The sequence below is a fragment of the Tachyglossus aculeatus genome, chromosome 24, assembly GCF_015852505.1.
Source record: "Tachyglossus aculeatus isolate mTacAcu1 chromosome 24, mTacAcu1.pri, whole genome shotgun sequence".
In the NCBI taxonomy this organism is placed as follows: Eukaryota; Metazoa; Chordata; class Mammalia; order Monotremata; family Tachyglossidae; genus Tachyglossus; species Tachyglossus aculeatus.
Genome location: NC_052089.1, coordinates 21814556 through 21838010, shown reverse-complemented (window position 1 = coordinate 21838010; position 23455 = coordinate 21814556). Strand labels below are relative to the sequence as shown.

General features: G+C 43.0%; 1 protein-coding gene across 1 annotated transcript in view; it reads right to left on the bottom strand.

Annotated features, from left to right (window-relative positions):
* Positions 1-23455, bottom strand: part of LOC119945137 (multidrug resistance-associated protein 1-like) — a 91824-nt gene that overhangs the window by 29790 nt on the left and 38579 nt on the right. The window contains exons 11-18 of the mRNA XM_038766164.1: positions 20724-20978; positions 18709-18774; positions 14506-14643; positions 12653-12799; positions 7425-7509; positions 7264-7330; positions 3120-3246; positions 10-186 (exon numbers count right to left, since the gene is read on the bottom strand). Coding sequence (XP_038622092.1) covers positions 10-186; positions 3120-3246; positions 7264-7330; positions 7425-7509; positions 12653-12799; positions 14506-14643; positions 18709-18774; positions 20724-20978 — 1062 coding nt within the window. The remainder of the gene's footprint in view (positions 1-9; positions 187-3119; positions 3247-7263; positions 7331-7424; positions 7510-12652; positions 12800-14505; positions 14644-18708; positions 18775-20723; positions 20979-23455) is intronic.

The following is a 23455-nucleotide window of genomic DNA, read 5'->3' as shown; positions in this document are numbered from 1 at the left end:
CTCCCATACCCTTTCTCCGATCTCGGTTTGATCTCCAAGAGGTAACTGCTCCAAATCAGGAAGAAGGGCACACGCTTCTAACACTTTCTCATAATACTGCCACTCCATGACTGAGCCAAACAGAATATTGTCCTGCAGTGTGGAATTCTGAATCCAGGCCTGCTGGGAAACGTAGGCCACGGATCCCTAAAGGGAAGGAAGGAAAAAGAAATCTTTTTAATGAGACTAGACGGAGATATGGGGTGAGAAACTGGGAGAATCACTTTGCTTCAGGTTAATAGTGGAATTGTACACTGGAATAGAATACTGTCAGAGTGTAAGGATTGTCTTTGTGCACAGGGGATGTAACTTCCACTGCTGCTGTGCTTTCCCAAGTGCTTAGAACAGTTCAGCGCATTCAGTAGGTGCTCTGTAGATACTATAATTACTAGAGCTTTAGAGAAGGCTAAAAACCGTGAGCTATTTCATGAGATTGGCGTAAAACGGCTGTGGCCAACAAAATAGCTTGGCCTGCAGTAGCCCGAAGATTAGTGGAGTTGCTCGTTCGCTTTCTAAGTGGTTACAGCATAGGCCTGAGAGTCAGAAGGACCTGAGCTCTAATCCTAGTTCTGCCACTCATCTGCTGTGTGACCTTGGACAAGTCACTTCACTTCTCTGTGCCTCAGTTACCTCCGCTGTAAATTGGGAATTAAGACTGTGAGCCCCTCGTGGGAGAACCTGGTTACCTTGTATCTAACCCAGCACTAAGAATAGAGCTTGGCACATAGTGAGCGCTTAACAAATACCATCATTATTAGCCTGTATCTGCCCCAATGCTTAGTACTGTGTTTGTACATATTTATTACTCTATTTATTTATTCATTTATTTTACTTGTACGTATCTATTCTATTTTATTTTGTTAGTATGTTTGGTTTTGTTCTCTGTCTCCCCCTTTTTGACTGTGAGCCCACTGTTGGGTAGGGACTGTCTCTATATGTTGCCAACTTGTACTTCCCAAGCACTTAGTACAGTGCTCTGCACACAGTAAGCACTCAATAAATACAATTGATTGATTGATTGACATATAGTAAGTGCTTAACAAATATTATAAAAAATGTAAATTTTAAAACAGTAAAAAGCACTGCAGGTTGCCAAGGCCATTTTTAGGAACCCAGAGTGGGCAATGTTTTTGTTTGGTTTTGCTTTTTAATGGTACTTGTTAAGCATTTACTCTGTGCCAAGCATTCTGCTAAGTACTGGAGCAGGTATGAGATCATCAGGATGGACACAGTCCCTGTCCCGAATGGGGCTCACAGACTAAATAGCGGGGAGAACAGGCACTTCGCTGGCCCTTGGTTACCTCATCTGTCAAAATGGGAATTAAGTGCATGAGCCCCATGTGGGACACGGACTGTGTCCAACCTGATTAGTTTTTATGTACCCCAGCACTTAGTAAAACGCCCAGCACACAGTAAACATTTATCAAATACCATTAAATAAAAAACCCCCCAAAACCCCAGTTATGGAGGCCCCATTTTGCAGAGGCACAGAGAAGGTAAACAAATTTCCCAAGGTCACACAGCAGACAAGTAGTGGACATGGGATTAGAATCCAGATCCTCTAACTCCCAGATCCAAGCTTTTTCTAGTAGGCCACACTGCTTCCCTGACTGGTCAGATAAAGGGCACTTCAGCCATCCCTGTATGCATAGGTAGGTCTCCCTGTCACTAACAACAGGTGTGTGTGTGTGTCATATGTCATGCATACGCACTATGCAAATATATATATGTATACGTATATATTTATACGTATTATCTCTCAATAGGAAAGATGAATCTATGAATATATGTTTTTATGAAAGTAAAGCTTTCTGAATTGCTCTCTGATGGTAAAACAGCAGACACTGAGACCCTAAGGATTGCTTCGTTGTCCCCTGAAAAAGAATGATTGCTTTGTATTTCACTTAAACCCCTTCCGTTCTCTGCTGAAAAAAGTAATTTCACTTTTTCCTATATTTTGATGAGAATTTGAGGGTCTTACGGTGCTTAATACTGCCCCTAATTCTAGATGAAGTCCATGGTATAGATTCCTCATTTCTTTCCCCTAACCAACTGCTGCTTTTCTGGGGGGGGTGCTCCCCACCCCAATCTAAAGCTCACTTTCTTGAAGAGAAGCAGTGTGACCTAGTGTAACGAGCACTTATTTGGAAATCCAGAGACCTGAGTTCTAATTCTAACTCAGCCACTTGCCTATTGTATGACCTTGGGCAAGTCCTTAAACTTCTCTGTGCCTCAATTTCCTCATTTGTAAAATAGGGATTAAAACACCTGTCTCCGCTTTGCATCCTACTGTGAGTCCCATCTGGGGCAGGGACTATGCCCCATCTGATTATCTTGTCAACCCCAGAGTTCAGCCCAGCACTTGGCACATAATTTGCACTTACCAAATGCCACAATCATTATTATTATTGTTATTATTAGCAATAACAATAAGAATGATAAGTAACCTACACTAGCCCAACACAGAATTATTACGCATTCAGAATTTTTTCCTGTGCGACTCATCATTACTATTTTCAATTTAGCATGCTGTCTTTTCTATATATGATCAGTAGTTCTTCTTCAATTCAAGGTTGTGGCAGCTACTGCTAAGACTACATCACTCCTCGACCTGTCGCACTCACATCAATTATATTTATTGAGTGCTTTCTGTGATAATAATAATAATAATGGCACTGTACTAAGTGCTTGGGAGGGTTCACTCCAACAGGGTTGGTAGAAATGGTTTCTGTCCCCAGTGAGCATCACTGTCCTAAGAGAGCAGTTACAAGACTATCTGGCACTGAATGACCTTAATTAATTTGGGGATCTTGCAATGAAAAATAATTTGAAACTTAATAAAATTAAACTCCAAATTACATTAGTTTCAGTGCAATTAGCTGCAAATCAATTAACTGTCAACAAATAATTACTATGAGCATTACATCAGAGGTTTTCCAAAGCATTAAATAGGCAAAATGATGTTAGAAGCACATCCATGGATAATCAATTCTCCTGTAAATTAAAATGTTGGTTATGAACTGGAACCGTTTTTCAAATACTTGCATCTCACTGAAAACAATATAAATCATGGACTTTACTTTTCTTTGAACTGTTCCTGTCAGTTTTTCCATTTCTCCCAAAATGGCAGAAAGAACAGACGATTTTCCAGATCCGACTTGTCCAACAACGGCAACCAGAGCTCCTTCTGGAATCTTTATGTTCAAACTAGGAAAAAAATACAGTATATAATCCCTGTTACACCCCTCCCTAGACTACAATCAATCAATCAATCGTCTTTATTGAGCGCTTACTGTGTGCAGAGCACTGTACTAAGCGCTTGGGAAGTACAAGTTGGCAACTACAGCATCTTCTCTTGATTGGAGAATCATCACTTCAATTCCAACGGCTCATTTTGTCACTCTATCCTCATCCACTCCCAAATTTATTTGTTCGGCTTTTGCAGTTATCAATATACTTCAGGGCTAAATCGCAGTATTCTCTGGCATGTTAATCTAGAGAATGACTGAAAGTGTCCTCAATAGATTCATTCATTTATTCGTTCATTCAATCGTATTTATTGAGCGCTTACTGTGTGCAAAGCACCGTACGAAGCGCTTGGGAAGTACAAGTCGGCAACATATAGAGACGGTCCTCCTTCCCTTTGAAGGGAGGAAGAGAGCTAGCTTGGTGGATCTTACCTCCCTCCCTTCCCCACAGCACCTGTATATATGTATATATGTTTGTACATATTTATTACTCTATTTATTTTACTTGTACATATCTATTCTATTTATTTTATTTTGTTAGTATGTTTGGTTTTGTTCTCTGTCTCCCCCTTTTAGACTGTGAGCCCACTGTTGGGTAGGGACTGTATATGTTGCCAACTTGTACTTCCCAAGTGCTTAGTCAATCAATCAATCAATCAATCAATCGTATTTATTGAGCGCTTACTATGTGCAGAGCACTGTACTAAGCGCTTGGGAAGTACAAATTGGCATCACATAGAGACAGTCCCTACCCAACAGTGGGCTCACAGTCTAAAAGGGGGAGACAGAGAACTGAACCAAACATACCAACAAAATAAAATAAGTAGGATAGAAATGTACAAGTAAAATAAATAGTCCAGTGCACTGCACACAGTAAGCGCTCAATAAATATGATTGATGATGTGCAGAGGGAGGGAATTTCAGGCCAGGGGAAGGACGTGGGCTGGGGGTCGATGGTGGGACGGGCGAGAACGAGGCACGGTGAGGAGATTAGAGGCAGAGGAGCGGACGGTGCGGGCTGGGCTGGAGAAGGACAGAAGGGAGGTGAGGTAGGAGGGGGCGAGGTGATGGAGAGTCTTGAAGCCGAGGGTGAGGAGTTTTTGCTTGATTCATAAGTTGACAGGCAGCCACTGGGATTTTTGAGGAGGGGAGTAACATGCCCAGGGCATTTCTGCACAAAGATAATCCAGGCAGCAGAGTGAAGTATAGACTGAAGTGGGGAGAGGCAGGAGGATGGGAGAACAGAGAGGAGATCTGTTGAGAGTTTAAAAAAAAAAAAAACCCTCTAACCACCTCCTGGGTATTATAAGGCCGGATTTATTATAAGGCTGGATTTTGCTGGCAGAAAATTAAAATTTGGTTGATTTCTGGTTAATCCGATCAGACCATCTGGAGATGATAAAAGGTTACCAGTCCACAAAATTTAGCATTTACCTATGCTAGAGGCACTGAAACTCTTTATGGGGTACACAAAGACTGCCCCCGAGGAATAGTGATTCACTTTTACAGTTCTTCCCATTCATATTCTTTGTGGCTGGGTTTTAATTTGTCTTTTTTTGTTGCTTGGGTTACCTTCCCACTGTTCTCTGGGTACGTCTTTCCCCACTTAGATCCTTTTGTGGGGAAGGGTCTTTGAAGCAGCGTGGCTCAGTGGAAAGAGCCTGGGCTTTGGAGTCAGAGGTCATGGGTTCAAATCCCGGCTCTGCCAATTGTCAGCTGTATGACTTTGGGCAAGTCACTTCATTTCTTTGGGCCTCAGTTACCTCATCTGTAAAGTGGGGATTAAGACTGTGAGCCCCCATGGGACAACCTGATCACCTTGTAACCTCCCCAGCGCTTAGAACAGTGCTTTGCACATAGTAAGCACTTAATGAATATCATCATTATTATTATTATTATTATTATTATTATAAGTAGCATGGCCCAGTGGCAAGAGCACGGGCTTGGGAATCAGAGGGGTATGGGGAGTCAGAAGACACGGGTTCTAATTCTGCCACTTTGGACCGTCTCTATATGTTGCCAACTTATACCTCCCAAGCGCTTAGTCCAGTGCTCTGCACACAGTAAGAACTCAATAAATACGATTGAATGAATGAGTGAATGAACTTGTCTGCTGTGTGACCTTAGGCAAGTCACTTAACTTCTCTGTGCCTTAGTTACTCATCTGTAAAATGGGGATTAAGACTGTGAGCCTCATGGGAGGCAGGGACTGTGTCCAACCTGCTTACCCTGTATCTACCCCAGTGCTTAGAACAGTGCATGGCACATAGTAAGCACTTAAATACAAATAAGAATAACAATTATTATTATTGCATAATTGAGCTCAAAGCTCAGCACAGTTTTGCATGCTCTAGGTTCTCAATAAATGTGATGATGATTATGGCATTTATTAAGTGCTTACCATGTGCAAAACACTGTTCTAAGCGCTGGGGAGTTTACAAGGTGATCAGGTTGTCCCACGGGGGGCTCACAGTCTTAATCCATTTTCCAGATGAGGTAACTGAGGCGCAGAGAAGTGAAGTGACTTGCCCAAAGTCACACAGCTGACAAGTGGCGGAGCTGGGATTTGAACCCATGACCTCTGACTCCAAAGCGTGGGCTCTTTCCACTGAGCCACGCTGCTTCCCGATGTAATAAGACCAATAACACTAATAATAATTGTGGTGTTTTCAAATGTTTAGAACGTGCCAAGCCCTAGGGTAGAAATAATACAATCAGATCAGATAAGAAGCAGCACGGCCTAGTTGCAAGAGCACGGGCAGGTAAGTCAGAGGACGTGGGTTCTAATCCCGGCTGTGCCATTTGTCTGCTGTGTGACTTTGGGCAAGTCACTTAACTTCTCTGGGCCTCAGTTTCCTCATCTGTAAAATGGGGATTAAGACTGTGAGACTGTGTGTCTGCTGACCTTGTGCAAGTCACTTAACTTCTCTGGGCCTCAGTTACCACAACTGTAAAACGGGGATTAAGATTTTGAGCCCTAGGAGGGACCGGGACTGTATCCAACCAGATTACCTTGTATCTAGCCTAGTGCTTAGAACAGTGCTTGGCACACAATAGGTGTTTAACAAATACCATAACTATTATTAATTATTATCAAACACTATCCCTGTCCCATATGGGGAAAGAGCCTGGGCTTTGGAGTCAGAAGTCATGGGTTCGAATCCCGGCTCTGCCACATGTCTGCTGTGTGACCTTGGGCAAGTCACTTAACTTGTCTGAGCCTCAGTTACCTCATCTGTAAAATGAGCACTAAGACTGTGAGCCCCACGTGGGACAAACTGATGACCTTGTAGCCACCCCCAGCACTTAGAACAGTGCTTTGCACATAGTAAGCGCTTAACAAATGCCATTATTATTATTATTATTATTATTATTATTATTATATGGGACTCAGTTTAATGGGGAGGGAGAAAATCCCCATTTTACAGATGAGGAAACTAAGGTACATTTTCTCCTCCCCACTTAACATTTCATTGTATACTGGATGCAATACAGTGTACATTTTTCTGTCATTTGAAAACTGGTGATTATTGGGAGGACACACACCAGAGGCATGAAATTAGATGGGTAGGGGTAGTGGAAGGTGTAGAGGAGAGAAGCAGTTTGGCTCAGTGCAAAGAGCCTGGGCTTGGGAGTCAGAGGTTATGGGTTCGAATCCTGACCCCACCACTTGTCAGCTGTGTGACTTTGGGCAAGTCACTTCACTTCTCTGTGCCTCAGTTCCCTCATCTGTAAAATGAGGATTAAGACTGTGACCCCCACATGGGACAATCTGATCACCTTGCATCCTCCCCAGCGCTTAGAACAGTGCTTTGCACATAGGAAACGCTTAACAAATGCCCTCATTATTAGAGGGAAATCTTTGAACAAACTTGGCAGAAGTTTCCCCAAACTTTGAAAGTTATGCTTGTGAAGACTAACGAAACGTAATGTCTGTGGGGAAAGCTTAGGGAAAACCGTCCTCAGAACGGCTTACTCATTTAAGACGGGAGTCGCAGTCTTGTCCCAGCGGAAAGAGGCGTCAATAAACCCCACGGCGTGGTCTGTAGGGGAAACCAAAAGTAGCAGTGAACTACTGAGTGTGAGCTTTAATGAGAAAAATCATCCTGCTTTCCACACCCATCAGGGATGACTCACCCCCAGTGTAGTTTGTCTCGATGTTCTCAGGACCAAGTTCTTCAGCGTTGAAGAAATCTTCCAGACGACCTAAAGATAACTTTGTCTGTCAAAATACACACACCGTGGGGTTACTGCAGCTGAAAGTCATACTGAAAACAAAGTATCATCATCATCATCAATCGTATTTATTGAGCGCTTACTATGTGCAGAGCACTGTACTAAGCGCTTGGGAAGTACAAGTTGGCAACATATAGAGACAGTCCCTACCCAACAGTGGGCTCGCAGTCTAAAAGGGGGAAACAGAGAACAAAACCAAACATACTAACAAAATAAAATAAATAGAATAGCTATGTACAAGCAAAGTATCCTCTAGGGTTCACATGGCGAGGCGGCCAGTTCATAATTTTAGATATGCCAATTTTGGAAAAGTCTTTCTGCTTCATCCTTCATGCTGCTGAATGCAAAGAGACATCACAAGAAAGACTGCTATTCCTAGATCGATCAATCAATCAATCAATTGTATTTATTGAGTGCTTACTGTGTGCAGAGCACTGTACTAAGCGCTTGAGAAGTACAAGTCGGCAACACATAGAGACAGTCCCTACTCAACAGCGGGCTCACAGTCTAGAAGGGGGAGACAGAGAACAAAACCAAGCATACTAACAAAATAAAATAAATAGAATAGAATAATAATGAGATCACTAGCATACCTTTCATTAAAAGTTGTCTTCAGTTGTTTCTTTTATGGGAAAGTTGAACAACATTCTCCAGCTAGAGTTACCATTGTTTTTATTTTTCAGACAACAGTCTTTCAGACACAGGACTATTCAGTGAGACTAAAGAAAATTTATAATCATGTGGAAGCACTATAAATGGAACTGATTTAGAAGCAGCCGCAGAATTTTACAGACTGTAAGAATTTTGTAGAGAGTAAGCTTCTTAGGAGCAGGGATCACTTCACCCAAGTCTATTATAATGAACTTTCCTAAGCGTTAAGTTCAGTGTTGTGCACATACTGAATACCACTGATTGATTAATTGTATTTGCTGAGCATTCACTTGGGGTGTTGCAATGCCCCAGTCATTTGGGAAGTCATTAAAGAAGCAGCGTGCCTCAGTGAAAAGAGCACGGGATTTGGAGTCAGAGGTCATGGGTTCAAATCCCGACCCCGCCAACTGTCAGCTGGGTGACTTTGGGCAAGTCACTTCACTTCTCTGGGCCTCAGTTCCCTCATCTGTAAAACGGGGATTAAGACTGTGAGCCCCCCGTGGGACAACCTGATCACCTTGTGTCCTCCCCAGCACTCAGAACAGTGCTTTGCACATAGTAAGCACTTAACAAATGCCATCATTATTATTGCTATTATTACTGAATTAAAATGGGACACATATCTTGTCCACAAGGACCTTACATTTTCAAGGAGGGAGACAAACAGAAAAATATTTCCAACTAGAACAGAATTACCATTCACCACCCAGGATGAATAGTAGGCAAGATATTAAAGGGTTTGTGGTTCCAATCAATCAATCATCATCATCATCATCAATCGTATTTATTGAAAGCTTACTGTGTGCAGAGCACTGTACTAAGCGCTTGGGAAGTACAAGTTGGCAACATATAGAGACAGTCCCTACCCAACAGTGGGCTCACAGTCTAGAAGAGTGGGCTCCAATACTCCAACGTAACATTCAACCTGTTTTGGTTAGAGCACAGTTCTCCTGGGTATTTGTTATGGAAATATTTTAAGCACTTAGAAATTCCCGTCTATGGTTCACATGGAGAGGTGGCCAATGCGTAATTTTATAAATGCTAGTTTTGGACAAGTTTTTCGGTTAATTCTTCCTGCTGCTGAAAGCAAAAAGACCTCACAAGAAAGACTGCTTTTACGAGAAGAATTACTGACATCACCAACGCTCCTTACTTCTCACACCAGGTGAAAGGGGTAAAACATGCTTCAGATGTATTGTCTACTTCAAGATGAACTGGAAAAGACCAAGTTTTCTTATTGGTCTTTTTAGTCTGTATTTTTAGTATTTTTAGTATTTTTAGTCTGTGAATTGTCTTGTTGGAAGAAATGAATATTTTAAAAAGTAGGAAATGATTTTATCTCTAGTAATTTGGTGCCACCTATTGGTCATAACTTACAGTTTAAAAGAGACTTAATAAGGAAGAATTAGCAATCTGCCCCAAACGAATCAATCAATCGTATTTATTGAGCGCTTACTGTGTGCAGAGCACTGTACTAAGCGCTTGGGAAGTACAAGTTGGCAACATATAGAGACGGTCCCTACCCAACAGTGGGCTCCTCACAAAGTAAATCGAGTAATGCTTGTGTTTTGATTATTTGTAGTGGCAAGCTAAAGATCAATAATAACAATAATAACGATGATGATTACGGTCTTTGTTAAGTGCTTATTATGTGCCAGGCACTGTACTAAGCGCTGGGGTGGATCGGGTTGGGCCCAGTCAATCAATAAGGCGTATTTATTGAGCGCTTACTGTGTGCACAGCTACTGTACTAAGCGCTTGGGAAGTCCAAGTTGGCAACATCTAGAGACGGTCCCGACCCAACAGTGGGCTCACAGTCTAGAAGGGGGAGACAGAGAGTAAAACAAAACATATTAACAGAATAAAATATATAGAATAGATATGTACAAGTAAAATAAATAGAGTAATAAATCCGTACAAACATATATACAGGTGCTGCGGGGAAGGGAAGGAGGTAAGGCGGGGAGGATGGAGAGGAGGTGGAGGGGGAGAGGAAGGAGGAGGCTCAGTGTGGGAAGGCCTCCCGGAGGAGGTGAGCTCTCAGTAGGGCCTTGAAGGGAGGAAGAGAGCTAGCTTGGCGGATATGCGGAGGGAGGGCATTCCAGGCCAGGGGGAGGATGTTGCCCTGTTCCATGTGGGGCTTGCGATCTCAATCCCCATTTTCCAGATGAGGTAACTGAGGCACAGAGAAGTGAAGTGATTTGCAACCTGCAGTGCTCTTGACTGTTTCAAAATTTACATTTTTTAATAATATTTGTTAAGCACTCACCATATGTCAGGCACTGTACTAACCACAGAGGCAGATACAGACTAATAATAATAATAATGATGGTATTTGTTAAGTGCTCACTATGTGCCAAGCTCTATTCTTAGTGCTGGGTTAGATACAAGGTGACCAGGTTGTCCCACGTGGGGCTCATAGTCTTAATTCCCATTTTACAGATGAGGTAAATGTGGCACAGAGAAGTGAACTGACTTGCCCAAGGTCACATAGCAGACAAGACAAGGGGAAGCAGCGTGGCTCAGTGGAAGGAGCCCAGGCTTTGGAGTCAGAGGTCGTGGGTTCAAATCCCAGATATGCCACTTGTCAGCTGTGTGACTTTGGCAAGTCACTTTACTTCTCTGGGCTTCAGTTATCTCATCTGTAAAATGGGGATTAAGATTGCGAGCCCCACATGGGACAACCTGATCAATTTGTATCCTCCCCAGGGCTTAGAACAGTGCTTTGAACATAGTAAGCGCTTAACAAATACCGACATTATTATTATTAAGCACTGGGGTAGATACAAGATAATCAGGTTGTTCACAGTCTTTGTCTTGGATCTCTCAGTGGAGTAGAAGGTCAATCTTCAATCTAGCTCTCTTCCTCCCTTCAGAGCCCTACTGAGAGCTCGCCTCCTCCAGGAGGCCTTCCCAGATTGAGCCCCCCTTTTCCTCTCCTCCTCCCCATCCCCCCCACCCTACCTCCTTCCCCTCCCCACAGCACTCGTATATATTTGCACAGCTTTATTACTCTATTCATTTTACTTGTACATATTTACTATTCTATTTATTTTATCTTGTTGTCTGTCTCCCCCTTCTAGACTGTGAGCCCGTTGTTGAGTAGGGACCGTCTCTATATGTTGCCAACTTGTACTCCCCAAGCGCTTAGTACAGTGCCCTGCACACAGTAAGCGCTCAATAAATCCGATCAAATGAATGAATGAATAGGAGTCAATCTCCATTTTACAGATGAGGAAACTGGGGCCCAGAGAAGTTATGACTTTTTTTTTCTAAGTGGTATTTGTTATGGTATGAGCCAGGCTCTGTAATAAGAGCGGGGGTGGATTCAAACTAATCAGATTACAAACAGTCCATGTCCCACATAGGGCTTACAGTCTAAATCCTCATTTTATAGGTGAGGGAACTGAGGCACAGAGAAGATAAAGTGACTTGCCCATGGTCACGCATGTGATAGGTGGCAGAGACGGGATTAGAACCCAGGCCCTCTGTCTCCCAGGCGTGGGCTCTTTTCATGAAGCAAAACTGCTTCTCAGTCCCGTGGGCAGCTTGCTGAACTCTGGGCACTACTGTCACCTTGTTTCTGGTAGGGCCAGATGGGAATTGTCAAATGCAGAGGGAGCTCTGGGAATATCTATCTCCTCCTCTAGACTGTAGGCTTGTTGTAGCAGGGAATATGTCTACCAAATCTGTTCTACAGTACTCTCCCAAGAGCACAGTATGGTGCTTTGCACGCGGTAAGTTCTCCATGAATACCATTGATCGATGAATTGATTGATTGGGTAGCGACTCATATACAAGGTAGTACAATTTCCAAAAACCCAACATGACGAAAGAGATCAACGTTTTGCAGACAATGTTAGCACCTTATGTGCTTCTGGTATGATGATGATGACATTTATAAAGCGCTTACTAAGTGCAAAGCACTGTTCTAAGTGCTGGCGAGGTTACAAGGTGAACGGTCTTCATCCCCATTTTACAGATGAGGGCACTGAGGCCCAGAGAAGTGAAGTGACTTGCCCAAAGTCACACAGCTGACAAGCGGTGGAGCCGGGATTTGAACCCATGACCTCTGACTCCAAAGCCCGGGCTCTTTCCACTGAGCCACGCTGCTTCCACAGCTTCTGGTATGCTTTCCCAAGTGCTTAGAGCGTATTGCTCTTAGTAGATGCTAAAAAAATATTGTTACTCTTAATAAATAGAAATAAAAAAGATGTGAATCAAAAAGAGGATATTTCCACATCAAAAAAAAAAATCAGCTTGGCCAAAAAAGTACCCTGAGAGAAAGGTAATGGTCACTGACACCCCATGAAATCTGAGTCCACTCACCGAAGGTGACTAGTTTTGGGGCATTAAAACAACCAAAAGCCAAAGAGAAAAGGAAAATGAAATATTTTTTCAGAGGAAATTAAGGGCTTTGTGAAATCACGCAACCCTACAAGAGCATTCGCATTTGGTTTTACAGTCACGGTCTTTACCTGGACCACGGCAGAGATCACCACTGGTAAATCAAACAGAGGAAGCCGCAAAATGTTAAACAAAGATATAGATGTGAAAACTTTGGTTGCTGTCAAAATGTTTTCGTCATTCAGCAAAAAGTACACTCCAAAAGTGGCCAAGGACACCTGGAAGGATAACGCAATCAGACATGTTATTGCCTTCATCTTCTCCTTTTGATGCAGGTACTACTATACGCTGGCGAACATTCACAGAATGGGACGGGTGGATTGAATTACTGTCTTCTCTCCTGAAACTCAGTTCAAGGGTGAGTTAATGAACGGGAAGTGTTCAGTCAACCCAGCCTCCAGCCCTAATTAATAGACTTTCAACCTATTCACCCATAATCTCCCATTTCCCCATTAGTAATTTATTTTAATATCTCTCTTCTGCTCTAGACCGTGAGCTCCTTGTGGGTAGGGAGCATGTCTACCAACTCGGCTGTATTGCTCTCTCCCGAGTGCCTTGGTACAGAATGTGGCTGATGTTAAACACTCAAAGAATACCACTGACTGACTGGATGGAGACTGCAAAGAACTAGCGATTAAGGTCGTGCACGACTACATTTCCCTCGGCTATAAGTACAGCTAATTCTCCTGAGGTGGTGTTGATCCTTGAAGAAAACAACTGTTTAATGCAGGGAAGTACTTGAGCTTTGATTGATGTTGCCTGGGTGGATAAAACTATTTCTTCCAGTGCTACCTGGTGCTTTATCAAGTCACCTGCAGACAGAAGAATGGTCCCCAGTTCTCTAATGGCAATTCATTTATTCACTCAATTGTATTTATTGAGCACTTACTGTGCGCAGAGCTCTGTGCTAAGTGCTTGCAAGAGTATACTATAACAATAAACAGACACATTCCCGGACCACAATGAGCTTACAGTCTAGAGCAATGAAATGTGTCATATGGGAGGATCAGCTGGGGAATCTTATTTCAAAAAAGTGTATGGCCAATAACCTCCTGTGCTCCAGGCTTTTGCAGATGACTGCCTTGAAAGGGCCTCAGGGGGCAACTGGGAAAGGGCACGGTTCACAAAAACAGTATGTGTTTGACGCAGAAAAGGGGGGAAAGTGGAATTTTTGTTAATGGTATTTGTTAAGATCTTATTACGTACCAGGCATTGTACTAAAATAGATTGGACACATTATCTGTCCCACAGGAGGTTTACAGTCTTAATCCCCATTTTACAACGCTTAGAACAATGCTTTGCATGTAGTAAGCGCTTAATAAATGCCATCATTGTTATTATTTTACAGGTGAGGTAACTGAAGTACAGAACTTGTCCAAAGTCATATACAAGACAAGTGGCGGAGCTGGGATTAAAACTGGCTTCAAACAGCTCTCCATAGAAGAGGTCAGTCTCAGAGGTTTAAGTTCTTTTAGCTAGTCCACTGATGACTGTTTTCATTGCTCTCCTTTGAGAATCTGATTCCCCAAACGGGGTACAGAGAAGGAGGCTCCCCTCTCCCCCAACCACGGCTCTGGGACTGAGCTGGACATAATGGTAAAACAGTTTGATGACTTGTGAAGTGTTGCTATAACTGGGTGGTACTATACAAAGTCCCTGTTCATCTTTAAGGAGCTGATCAGTTTTTACCTTTTGAAAATGAGATGAAGCCATGTTTCACTTATAGTTCGTTTCAGGACAAAAAAACTGCCAAGAAACGTCTCCGGCCCATTTCCTTCTTTAGGCACTGCTAACTTCAATTGGAAGCGACTCATTTAAAAATACACTTTCTTGTTTTACTTTTAGTGCATAAACGCCAACCGGTTAGAAGTTGCCTCGCGATTGAACCTCCAAAATCGAGTGAGAAAATATTGACAAAACTCACCAAGAAGGGAATGCAAGTGAGCGTCAGCATGGAAAATACGGTCAGGTACCCAGCAGATTTGAGAACATTCAGCTCGCGCTCCCGGATCTCCGTGATCTTCTTCTGGTACGAAGGTTCCCACGCATAAAGCTTGAGAATCTACATGGATGACAGCGACCGAGAGATGATCACACGCATTCAGAGGGAACGTGTAAGGGGTGGTCTGGGTTTCTTTAAGACACTCTATCAGCTCTCCCGCTCCTACCTTACCTTGTTAATCTCCTACCACAACCCACCCCGCACGACTCACTCTATTGCCAAACCCTCTCACTGTTCCTAGGATCTCATCTGTCCTGCAGCCGACCCCTTACCCGTGTCCTCCTTCTGGGCTGGTACACTCTCCCCCTTCATTCTGGCAGAGGACCACTCTCCCCATCATCAAAGGACTTCTCCAAGAGGCTTTTCCCTTACTTCTGTGTCACTTTTGAACTTAGATCTGTACCTTGTAAGCACTTTAATATTCACTCCCCCCACCTCCACAGCACTTTATAATTGTGGTATTTGTTAAGCGCTTACTATGTGCCAGGCACTGTACAAAGCCCTGGGTTCTGTAAATATCCTTACACTTGTCCATTCCTCCCACCAGACTGTAAATTCCTGGTGGGCGAGGATTGAATCTACCGCCTGTATTGCATTGTACTCTTCCAAGCATTTGGTACAGTGGTCGGTACACAGTAAGTACTCAATTCAAAAGATTTAACCTGCCAATATCTATTTCCCCACAGGACTCCTAATCCTGGTGTCTTTCCCTCACTGCCCTGTTTATTATTAATAACAATAATAATAATGATAGTGACAACTGTGTTATGCGCCCACTGTATGACAAGTGCTGTACTAAGAGGTATGGTCTAAATGTTTCTAGACTGTTAGCCCACTTTCTAGACTGTGAGCCCACTATTGGGTAGGGACCGTCTCTATATGTTGCCAACTTGTATTCCCAAGCTCTTAGTACAGTGCTCTGCACACAGTAAGCACTCAAAAAATACAATTGATTGAAGTCCCTATCCCTTATGGAGTTCACAGTCTAGGCAGGAGAACAGGTATTTAATTCCCATTTTACAGATGAGGAAACTGAGACACAAAGAAGTTAAGTGATAAGCCCAAGGTCAAGCAGCGGGGAAATGGCAGAATCTGAATTTCAATCCAGGTCCGGTAACTTCCAAACACTTGCTACTTTCTACTAGGCCACGATGCTCATGTCGAACCATTCTGCGCCAGGGGTAGGGTAGTGGGATTGGAGTTACTGAGCATCGTGAGAGGTCTTCTTGAACTGCCTTGCTTATAGTGCAAACGATAACGAGCATACCATCTGTACCATTGTACGTCATCATCAGAACGACCGTCCCGGGCTCTGCCATCATCAGAACGACCGCTCTGCACTGCGCCATCATCAGAACGACTGCCCTGGGTTATGCCATCATTAGAATGATCATCCCGGGCTTTGCCATCATCAGAACGACCGCCCCGGGCTATGCCATCAACAGAATGATCGCCCCGGGCTCTGTCATCATCAGAACAACCGCCCTGGACTTTGCCATCATCACAACTGCCCCGGTCCTCTGCTATTATCAGAACGACCAACCTGAGCTTCACCATCATCAGAACGACCGTCCAGGCTGTGCCATCGTAACAATGACTGCCCTGGGCTGTGCCATCATCAAAACGACCGCCCTGGTCTACTCCATCATCAGAATGACCGCCGCGGGCTATGCCACCCTCAGAACAACCGTTCCGGCACTGGTCAACATCAAAATCACCACCCTGAGCTTCGCCAACATTCAAACAACGACGCCAGGCTATGCTATCGTCAAAATGATCACCAGAAGCTATACCACTGGGAACATGGGAACCGTGAATTAAAGATGATGTTTGGAGTCCTGGACAAGGCAAGCATCAGTTTGAATTCATAGAGTTTCATGTCATTGAAAGGGAAGCTCCAAAGGTCATCCTGTCCAGCCCCTGGACTCGAACTAAACTATCGCTCCTCACATATAGTCAGCTATACCAGGACGTGTCCTCGTTCAGACTCAGATATATAGGCATATATAGATATATAGAGAAGCAGCGTGGCTCCGTGGAAAGAGCCCAGGCTTGGGAGTCAGAGGTCATGGGTTATAATCCCAGCTCTCCCACTTCAATCAATCAATCGTATTTATTGAGCGCTTACTGTGTGCAGAGCACTGTACTAAGCGCTTGGGAAGTACAAGTCGGCAACACATAGAGACAGTCCGTACCCAACAGCGGGCTCACAGTCTAGAAGGGGGAGTCTAAATAGGAGGGAGAATAAGTATTGAATCCCCATTTTGCTGGTGCGGGAACTGAGGCAAAGAGAAGTTAATTGACTTGCCCAAGGTCACACAGGAGGCAAGTGGCAGAGCCTGGATTAGTACCCAGGTCTTCTGATTCCCAGGCTCCTCTTTCCACGGGAACGTGCTGCTTCCCACTTGATATTTGCCAATCATTCTGATCCCTTATTATTGTAGGTGTTGGCTGGTCTGTGTCAACATTGTTTTAGTGGAGCTTTGCACTCATGTTCCTCTTTTTCACTAGAAAAAGACCTTTTCTTTTTCTTTTTTAGAGAAGCAGCGTGGCTCAGCGGAAAAAGCCCGGGCTTTGGAGTCAGAGGTCATGGGTTCAAATCCCAGCTCTGCCACTTGTCAGGTGTGTGACTTTGGGCAACTCGCTTCACTTCTCTGAGCCTCAGTTACCTCATCTGTAAAATGGCGATTAAGACTGTGAGCCCCCCGTGGGATGATCTGATAACCTTGTATCCCCCCCAGCACTTAGAACAGTGCTTTGCACACAGTAAGTGCTTAAAAAATGCCATCATTATTATTATTATAAAGGTGATATCCTCACCAGAGGGCCCCACTCCAGACACCAACTTGATGAAATTTTTGTCCATCTCCACAGCATAAAAAAGAATGTCAGCTTCATTTTGGGAATGGAAGGTGGTGGCAAACAGCCCTTCCCAGAGGTTCTGTAATCTTGGCAGAGTTTGGGTCCCTCTGCCTCTCCACACTTCAGGGGCAACTGAACATAAATTTCACCATCATCGGGCCCAAATCAGCCCAGTAGCCAACATTTTTGCCACCCTATTGCTGACGGCGGCATGTCTCCTAACTCTGTGTACTCTCCCAAGTGCTTTGTACGGTGCTCTGCACTAAGTGCTGAATAAATAATGGATGGAGGACAACTGATGCCTCAAATCCACCAAGGCTGGCTCCTATCCGCTTTAGACAAGTCTACACCTGACTGGACTTTATGATCTACCATCAGTAAAATCATGGACCGAAAACCTCAGCCACTAATAATAATGGCATTTATTAGGCGCTTACTATGTGCAAAGCACTGTTCTAAGTGCTGGGGAGGTTACAAGGTGATCAGGTTGTCCCACGGGGGCTCACAGTCTTCATCCCCATTTTCCAGATGAGGTCACTGAGGCCCAGAGAGGTGAAGTGACTTGCCCGAAGTCACACAGCGGGCAATTGGCGGAGCTGGGATTTGAACCCATGACCTCTGACTCCAAAGCCCGGGCTTTTTCCCGCTGAGCCGCGCTGCTTCTCTAAAAAGGAAAAAGAAAAGGTCTTTTTCACTAGAAAAAGACCCAGAGGAACATGAGTGCAAAGCTCCACTAAAACAATGTTGACACAGACCAGCCAACACCTACAATAATAAGGGATCAGAATGATTGGCAAATATCAACTGGGAAGCAGCACATTCCAGTGGAAAGAGGAGCCTGGGAATCGGAAGACTAATCCAGGCTCTGCCACTTGCCTCCTGTGTGACCTTGGGCAAGTCAATTAACTTCTCTTTGCCTCAGTTCCCGCATCAGCAAAATGGGGATTCAATACTTATTCCCCCTCCTATTTAGACTGTGAGACCCATATAGATGGGACCTAATTATTTTGTATCTATCCCTGTGCTTAGTACGATGCTTGGCACATAGTAAGCATTTAACAAATACCACAATTATTATTATTTTCACCTAACCTTGTGGTATTCCCTGAAAATAAGAAGTCTCTGAATCTGATATAGGCTGTACAAACCTTCACCAAAGCTTTCATTCATATAAGCATTTTAATATAGCTATGCACACAGATTCTTTCCTCGTCATTCAAGGGAAAGAAATTAAAGTCATATCTCTTCCATCACTGATATTACCTTTATTCCGTGCAAGATTTCACTGACTAGTTTGATCCGCTGATCTGTGTTCTTCAGTTGACTTTTCTATTCGAATAAGAGGAGGAAAAAAAAGGAAAAGCATAATATACAGCTGAAATATTCACTGTATTACAAATATTTATTGACAACCTACAGTGCTCAGTGTGGACAGGGAACATGTCTGCTAATTCTATTTTATTGTACTCTCCCCAAAAATTAGTACAGTACTCTGCACATAGTGAGCACTCAATAAATAATATGGATTTATGAATGCTGAAAATTTTGAAAAGCACTATAAATAGTTAAATAAACCTGTCCCAGAGGATTATCTCTGGAAACCATTTGAAGGTTTCATTACATGCATTATCACTTTGAATGGTGCTGTTTTAAATAGGCTGACATTTATTCTATTGTAATGGAATAAATCCCCCAGTGCTGCTTTAATCCCTTCTCGATTGCTTTCAAAAAAAGTACAATAAAACAGTCATTAGAAGCAGTTTTCTATATTTGAATCACACTATTCCTAAGCACCATACTTAGTTCTTCTGAAACTAGAACTGGTAAAATAAATGAATTTTTAAAGTGTTTTGGAAACACAACATAAAATGCATTTTACAACTTATTTGAATGTTTAAATTTAAGCCACTGGAAAGCGATTCTACTACACTGCCACTTCTTACAGCGTGCTGTATTACCTATATGTAAAGCTAAGAGAATCACTTTAAAAGGTAACAAACGAGTGTGTGAAATTGAAAACTGCAAACTATTTTAAATAAAATTTAAATTATTTTAAATCAGGGATATATCCCTGATTATTTTAAATTTAAATTTAATTTAATTTTTTAAAAATCAGGGCTATATTCCTGATTAATTGGAATGTAATATATATATTACCTTTCTGGGTGCAGAGTAGATACTTGATTTTTTTTCTTTTTTAAGGTATTTGTTAAGTGCTTAAAGATACGCCAGCCACTGTACTAAGTAATGGGGCAGATATAAGTCAGGTTGGACACAGTCCGTGTCCCACATAATAATAATAATAATAATAATAATGATGGTATCTATTCATTCATTCATTCATTCAATCGTATTTATTGAGCGCTTACTGTGTGCAGAGCACTGTACTAAGCACTTGGGAAGTACAAGTTGGCAACATATAGAGATGGTCCCTACCCAACAGTGGGCTCACAGTCTAGAAAGTGCTTACTTTATTAAGTGCTTACTATGTGCAAAGCACTGTTCTAAGCACTGGAGAGGTTACAAGGGGATCAGGTTGTCCCACGTGGGGCTCACAGTCTTAATCCCCATTTTACAGATGAGGTAACTGAGGCCCAGAGAAGTGAAGTGACTTGCCCAGTCACACAGCTGACAAATGGTGGAGCCGGGATTTGAACCCATGACCTCTGACTCCAATGCCCATGCTCTTTCCACTGAGCCACACTGCTTTTCTGTGAGACATGGGGCTCACAGTCTTCATCCCCATTTTATAGATGGGATAACTGAGGCACAGAGAAGTTAAGTGACTAGCCCATGGTCACACAGAGGACAACTGCTGGAGTCTTCTAGACTGTGAGCCCACTGTTAGGTAGGGACCGTCTCTACATGATGCCAACTTGTACTTCCCAAGCGCTTAGTACAGTGCTCCGCACACAGTAAGCGTTCAATAAATACGATTGAATGAATGAATGAATGAATGAGCGATATTAGAATCCACAGCCTTCGGCCTTCCAGACGCGTGCTCTACCCACTAGGTAGACGCAGATACTTTTAAACATGATTTCAAAAGCTGGTTTGGAAAAAAAAATCTACGTCAGATTAAATGTACAACAAATCTACTTAAATCTACAGCAATTGGCAGAGCCGGGATTTGAACCTGCGACCTCTGACTCCAAAGCCCGTGCTCTTCCCACTGAGCCATGCTGCTCCTCTAGTACAATGCTCTGCCCATAGTAGATGCTCAACAAATACCACTGATTAATTGATTTATCGAGGTCCTAGCCATCCCACTTCCTTACCTTCAGTTTTTTGATCCTGGTGGCGACCAAGGCATTTATGGGGACGATCAAGACGAGGACAGCTACCCCCGCTAGCACGGATGGTCCCAGTTCTCGCCACAGCAGTAAGATGGCCATTAGAATCTGCAGAGGCGCAGACCATAGCAGGTTGAGATTTATGGCCAGATCCATAAGTTGCTGGGCATCTGCTGACATCAGGTTGACAACGTCGCCGGTCGTAAATTTTTGGCGTGAAAAGTTGGATAAATTTAAGGCCTGGAGAAATGAAAGAAAAAATGAAAAAATAGGCAGGGAGAATTTTCAGTTTGTTTCCACAGCAGCATGGGAGAACACTCAAATTTATCATCTGGAAGTTCAAAAAGGACACTACTGATAGGATCGTCTTGGCATGAATAAAATTGGAAACATCTGTAATATTGCTCAGGGGGTTCAATTCGAAAGATGAAGGGAAAGGGTCACTCAGTAGAGTGTAAGCTCCCCAGTCTGAGATTCAAGGAACACGTCTACCAGCTCAGTTGTTTTGTACTCTTCCGCATGCTTAGTACAGTGCTCTGCAAACAGTAAGTGCTCAATAAATACTATTGATTGACTCACATACGGGCAGAGATTGTGTCTCTTGCTTTGAAGGTATCTTTCCAAGGACTTAGCACAGTGTATACCCATAGTATTAATATTACCACTACAGGCAACGATAAAGTTGTTCTGATGTTCAGTCGTGAGATGCTGTAAATACAAGCATTTTTTACATGTAATTACAGGCACTGAGGCTTTAATGATTAAAAAGCCCCTCGAAATGTTCCACCTCCCAATCCTCTTAAAAAATGGTACCCATCTGAAATGCCAACTTCCTTAGATCAATCATTCATTCAGTCGATTGTATTTATTGAGCGCTTACTGTGTGCAGAGCACTGTACTAATCACCACCACTATTGTGGGTGGGGCCTAACTGGGACCTCAACCACAGTTTGTAAAATGAAGGAGAATTTTGAAAGAACTAGGAAAGACAAAAGAGTCAACAGACAAATTGCCAGACAGTGAAACAGGGGCCCAAAATGAAACAGTGGCAGACCTGACTTTTTTTTTTTTACATTTTATTGTGTCCAGTCAACTTTTAGATCTCTCTCTGAAAGAGTAAAATGACAAACCACAAGGGGCAATTAAATGGCCTTGCCTTGCTAAATTACTCAGGCTTTACAGCTTTCTAGGAGTGTGAGACATCTGAAGAGACACAAATGCTGTGGAAATTGCTGTGGGCTCTAAAGTTGGGGATGGAAAGCCAGTAGAAGAGAATCAAACACATGAAGTGGAGCCAGAAGGTAAGAAATGAGCCCCAAATTACAAGTAATAAGGCAAGAATATATTCTATTTGTATACAAATAGCCTTTGGAAAAAGAGACTCTAGGTCATGTAAATTATATAACAATTCTTCTGAATTCATTCATTCGATTGTATTTATTGAGCACTTACTATGTGCAGAGCACTGTACTATGCACTTGGGAAAGTATAATTCAGCGCTTAGAACAGTGCTTTGCACATGGTAAGCGCTTAATAAATGCTATCATCATTATAATGAAACAATAAAAAGACACATTCTAGCTTACAGTCTAGAGGAGAGCTTACACTTCCTGCCTTTGAATAGCTCCAGGTTACATGGAACCTTCCAAATATAACGACCAATATAATTCCTATTGTCTCCCCTCCTCCTCTGTGATAATAATATAATAATAATAATAATAATAATGGCATTTATTAAGCGCTTACTATGTGCAAAGCACTGTTCTAAGCGCTGGGGAGGTTACAAGGTGATCAGGTTGTCCCACGGGGGGCTCACAGTCTTAATCCCCATTTTTACAGATGAGGTAAATGAGGCCCAGAGAAGTGAAGTGACTTGCCCAAAGTCACACAGCTGACAACTGGCAGAGTCAGGATTTGAACCCATGACCTCTGACTCTAAAGCCCAGGCTCTTTCCACTGAGTCACGCTGCTTTGCATCCAATACTTCATTGATACTCAAGTCTGTTCCTCTTTTCACCTAACTTTCCTCATCCTTTGTCCCCATCCCCTCTCCCAGCCCCACTCCCCAGATGGGGCATCACCTTATTAGCCAGAGGCAACTCCTTCTAAAAAGTATCACGGTTGAGCTTTGAATCTGCATTTGTTTGAGTGGATGGAGGGCTAAAGAGGGGAGTGGATGTCTCAGTCTATTTATTTTTTTTTAAAAGCAATCCAGGACCTGTCATATTGCTCATGGGTTTCAATTCAAAAGATGAAGGTAAAGGGTCACCCTGTATAATGTAAGCTCCCCAGTTTGAGATTCAAGGAACACATCTACCAGCTCAGTTGTTTTATACTCTTCCACACGCTTAGTACAGTGCTCTGCAAACAGTAAGTGCTCAATAAATACTATTGATTGACTCACATAATCTCCTACTATGTGATTAGAGATTACTGATTAGAGAAGCAGCGTGGCTCAGTGGAAAGAGCACGGGCTTTGGAGTCAGAGGTCATGGGTTCAAATTCCTGCTCCGCCAATTGTCAGCTGTGTGACTTTGGGCAAGTCACTTCTCTGGGCCTCAGTTACCTCATCTGTAAAATGGGGATTAAAATTGTGAGCGCCCCGTGGGGCAACCCGATCACTTTGTAACCCCTCCAGTGCTTAGAACAGTGCTTTGCACATAGTAAGCGCTTAATAAATGCCATTATTATTATGTGATGACTTCAGTGGAAAACTA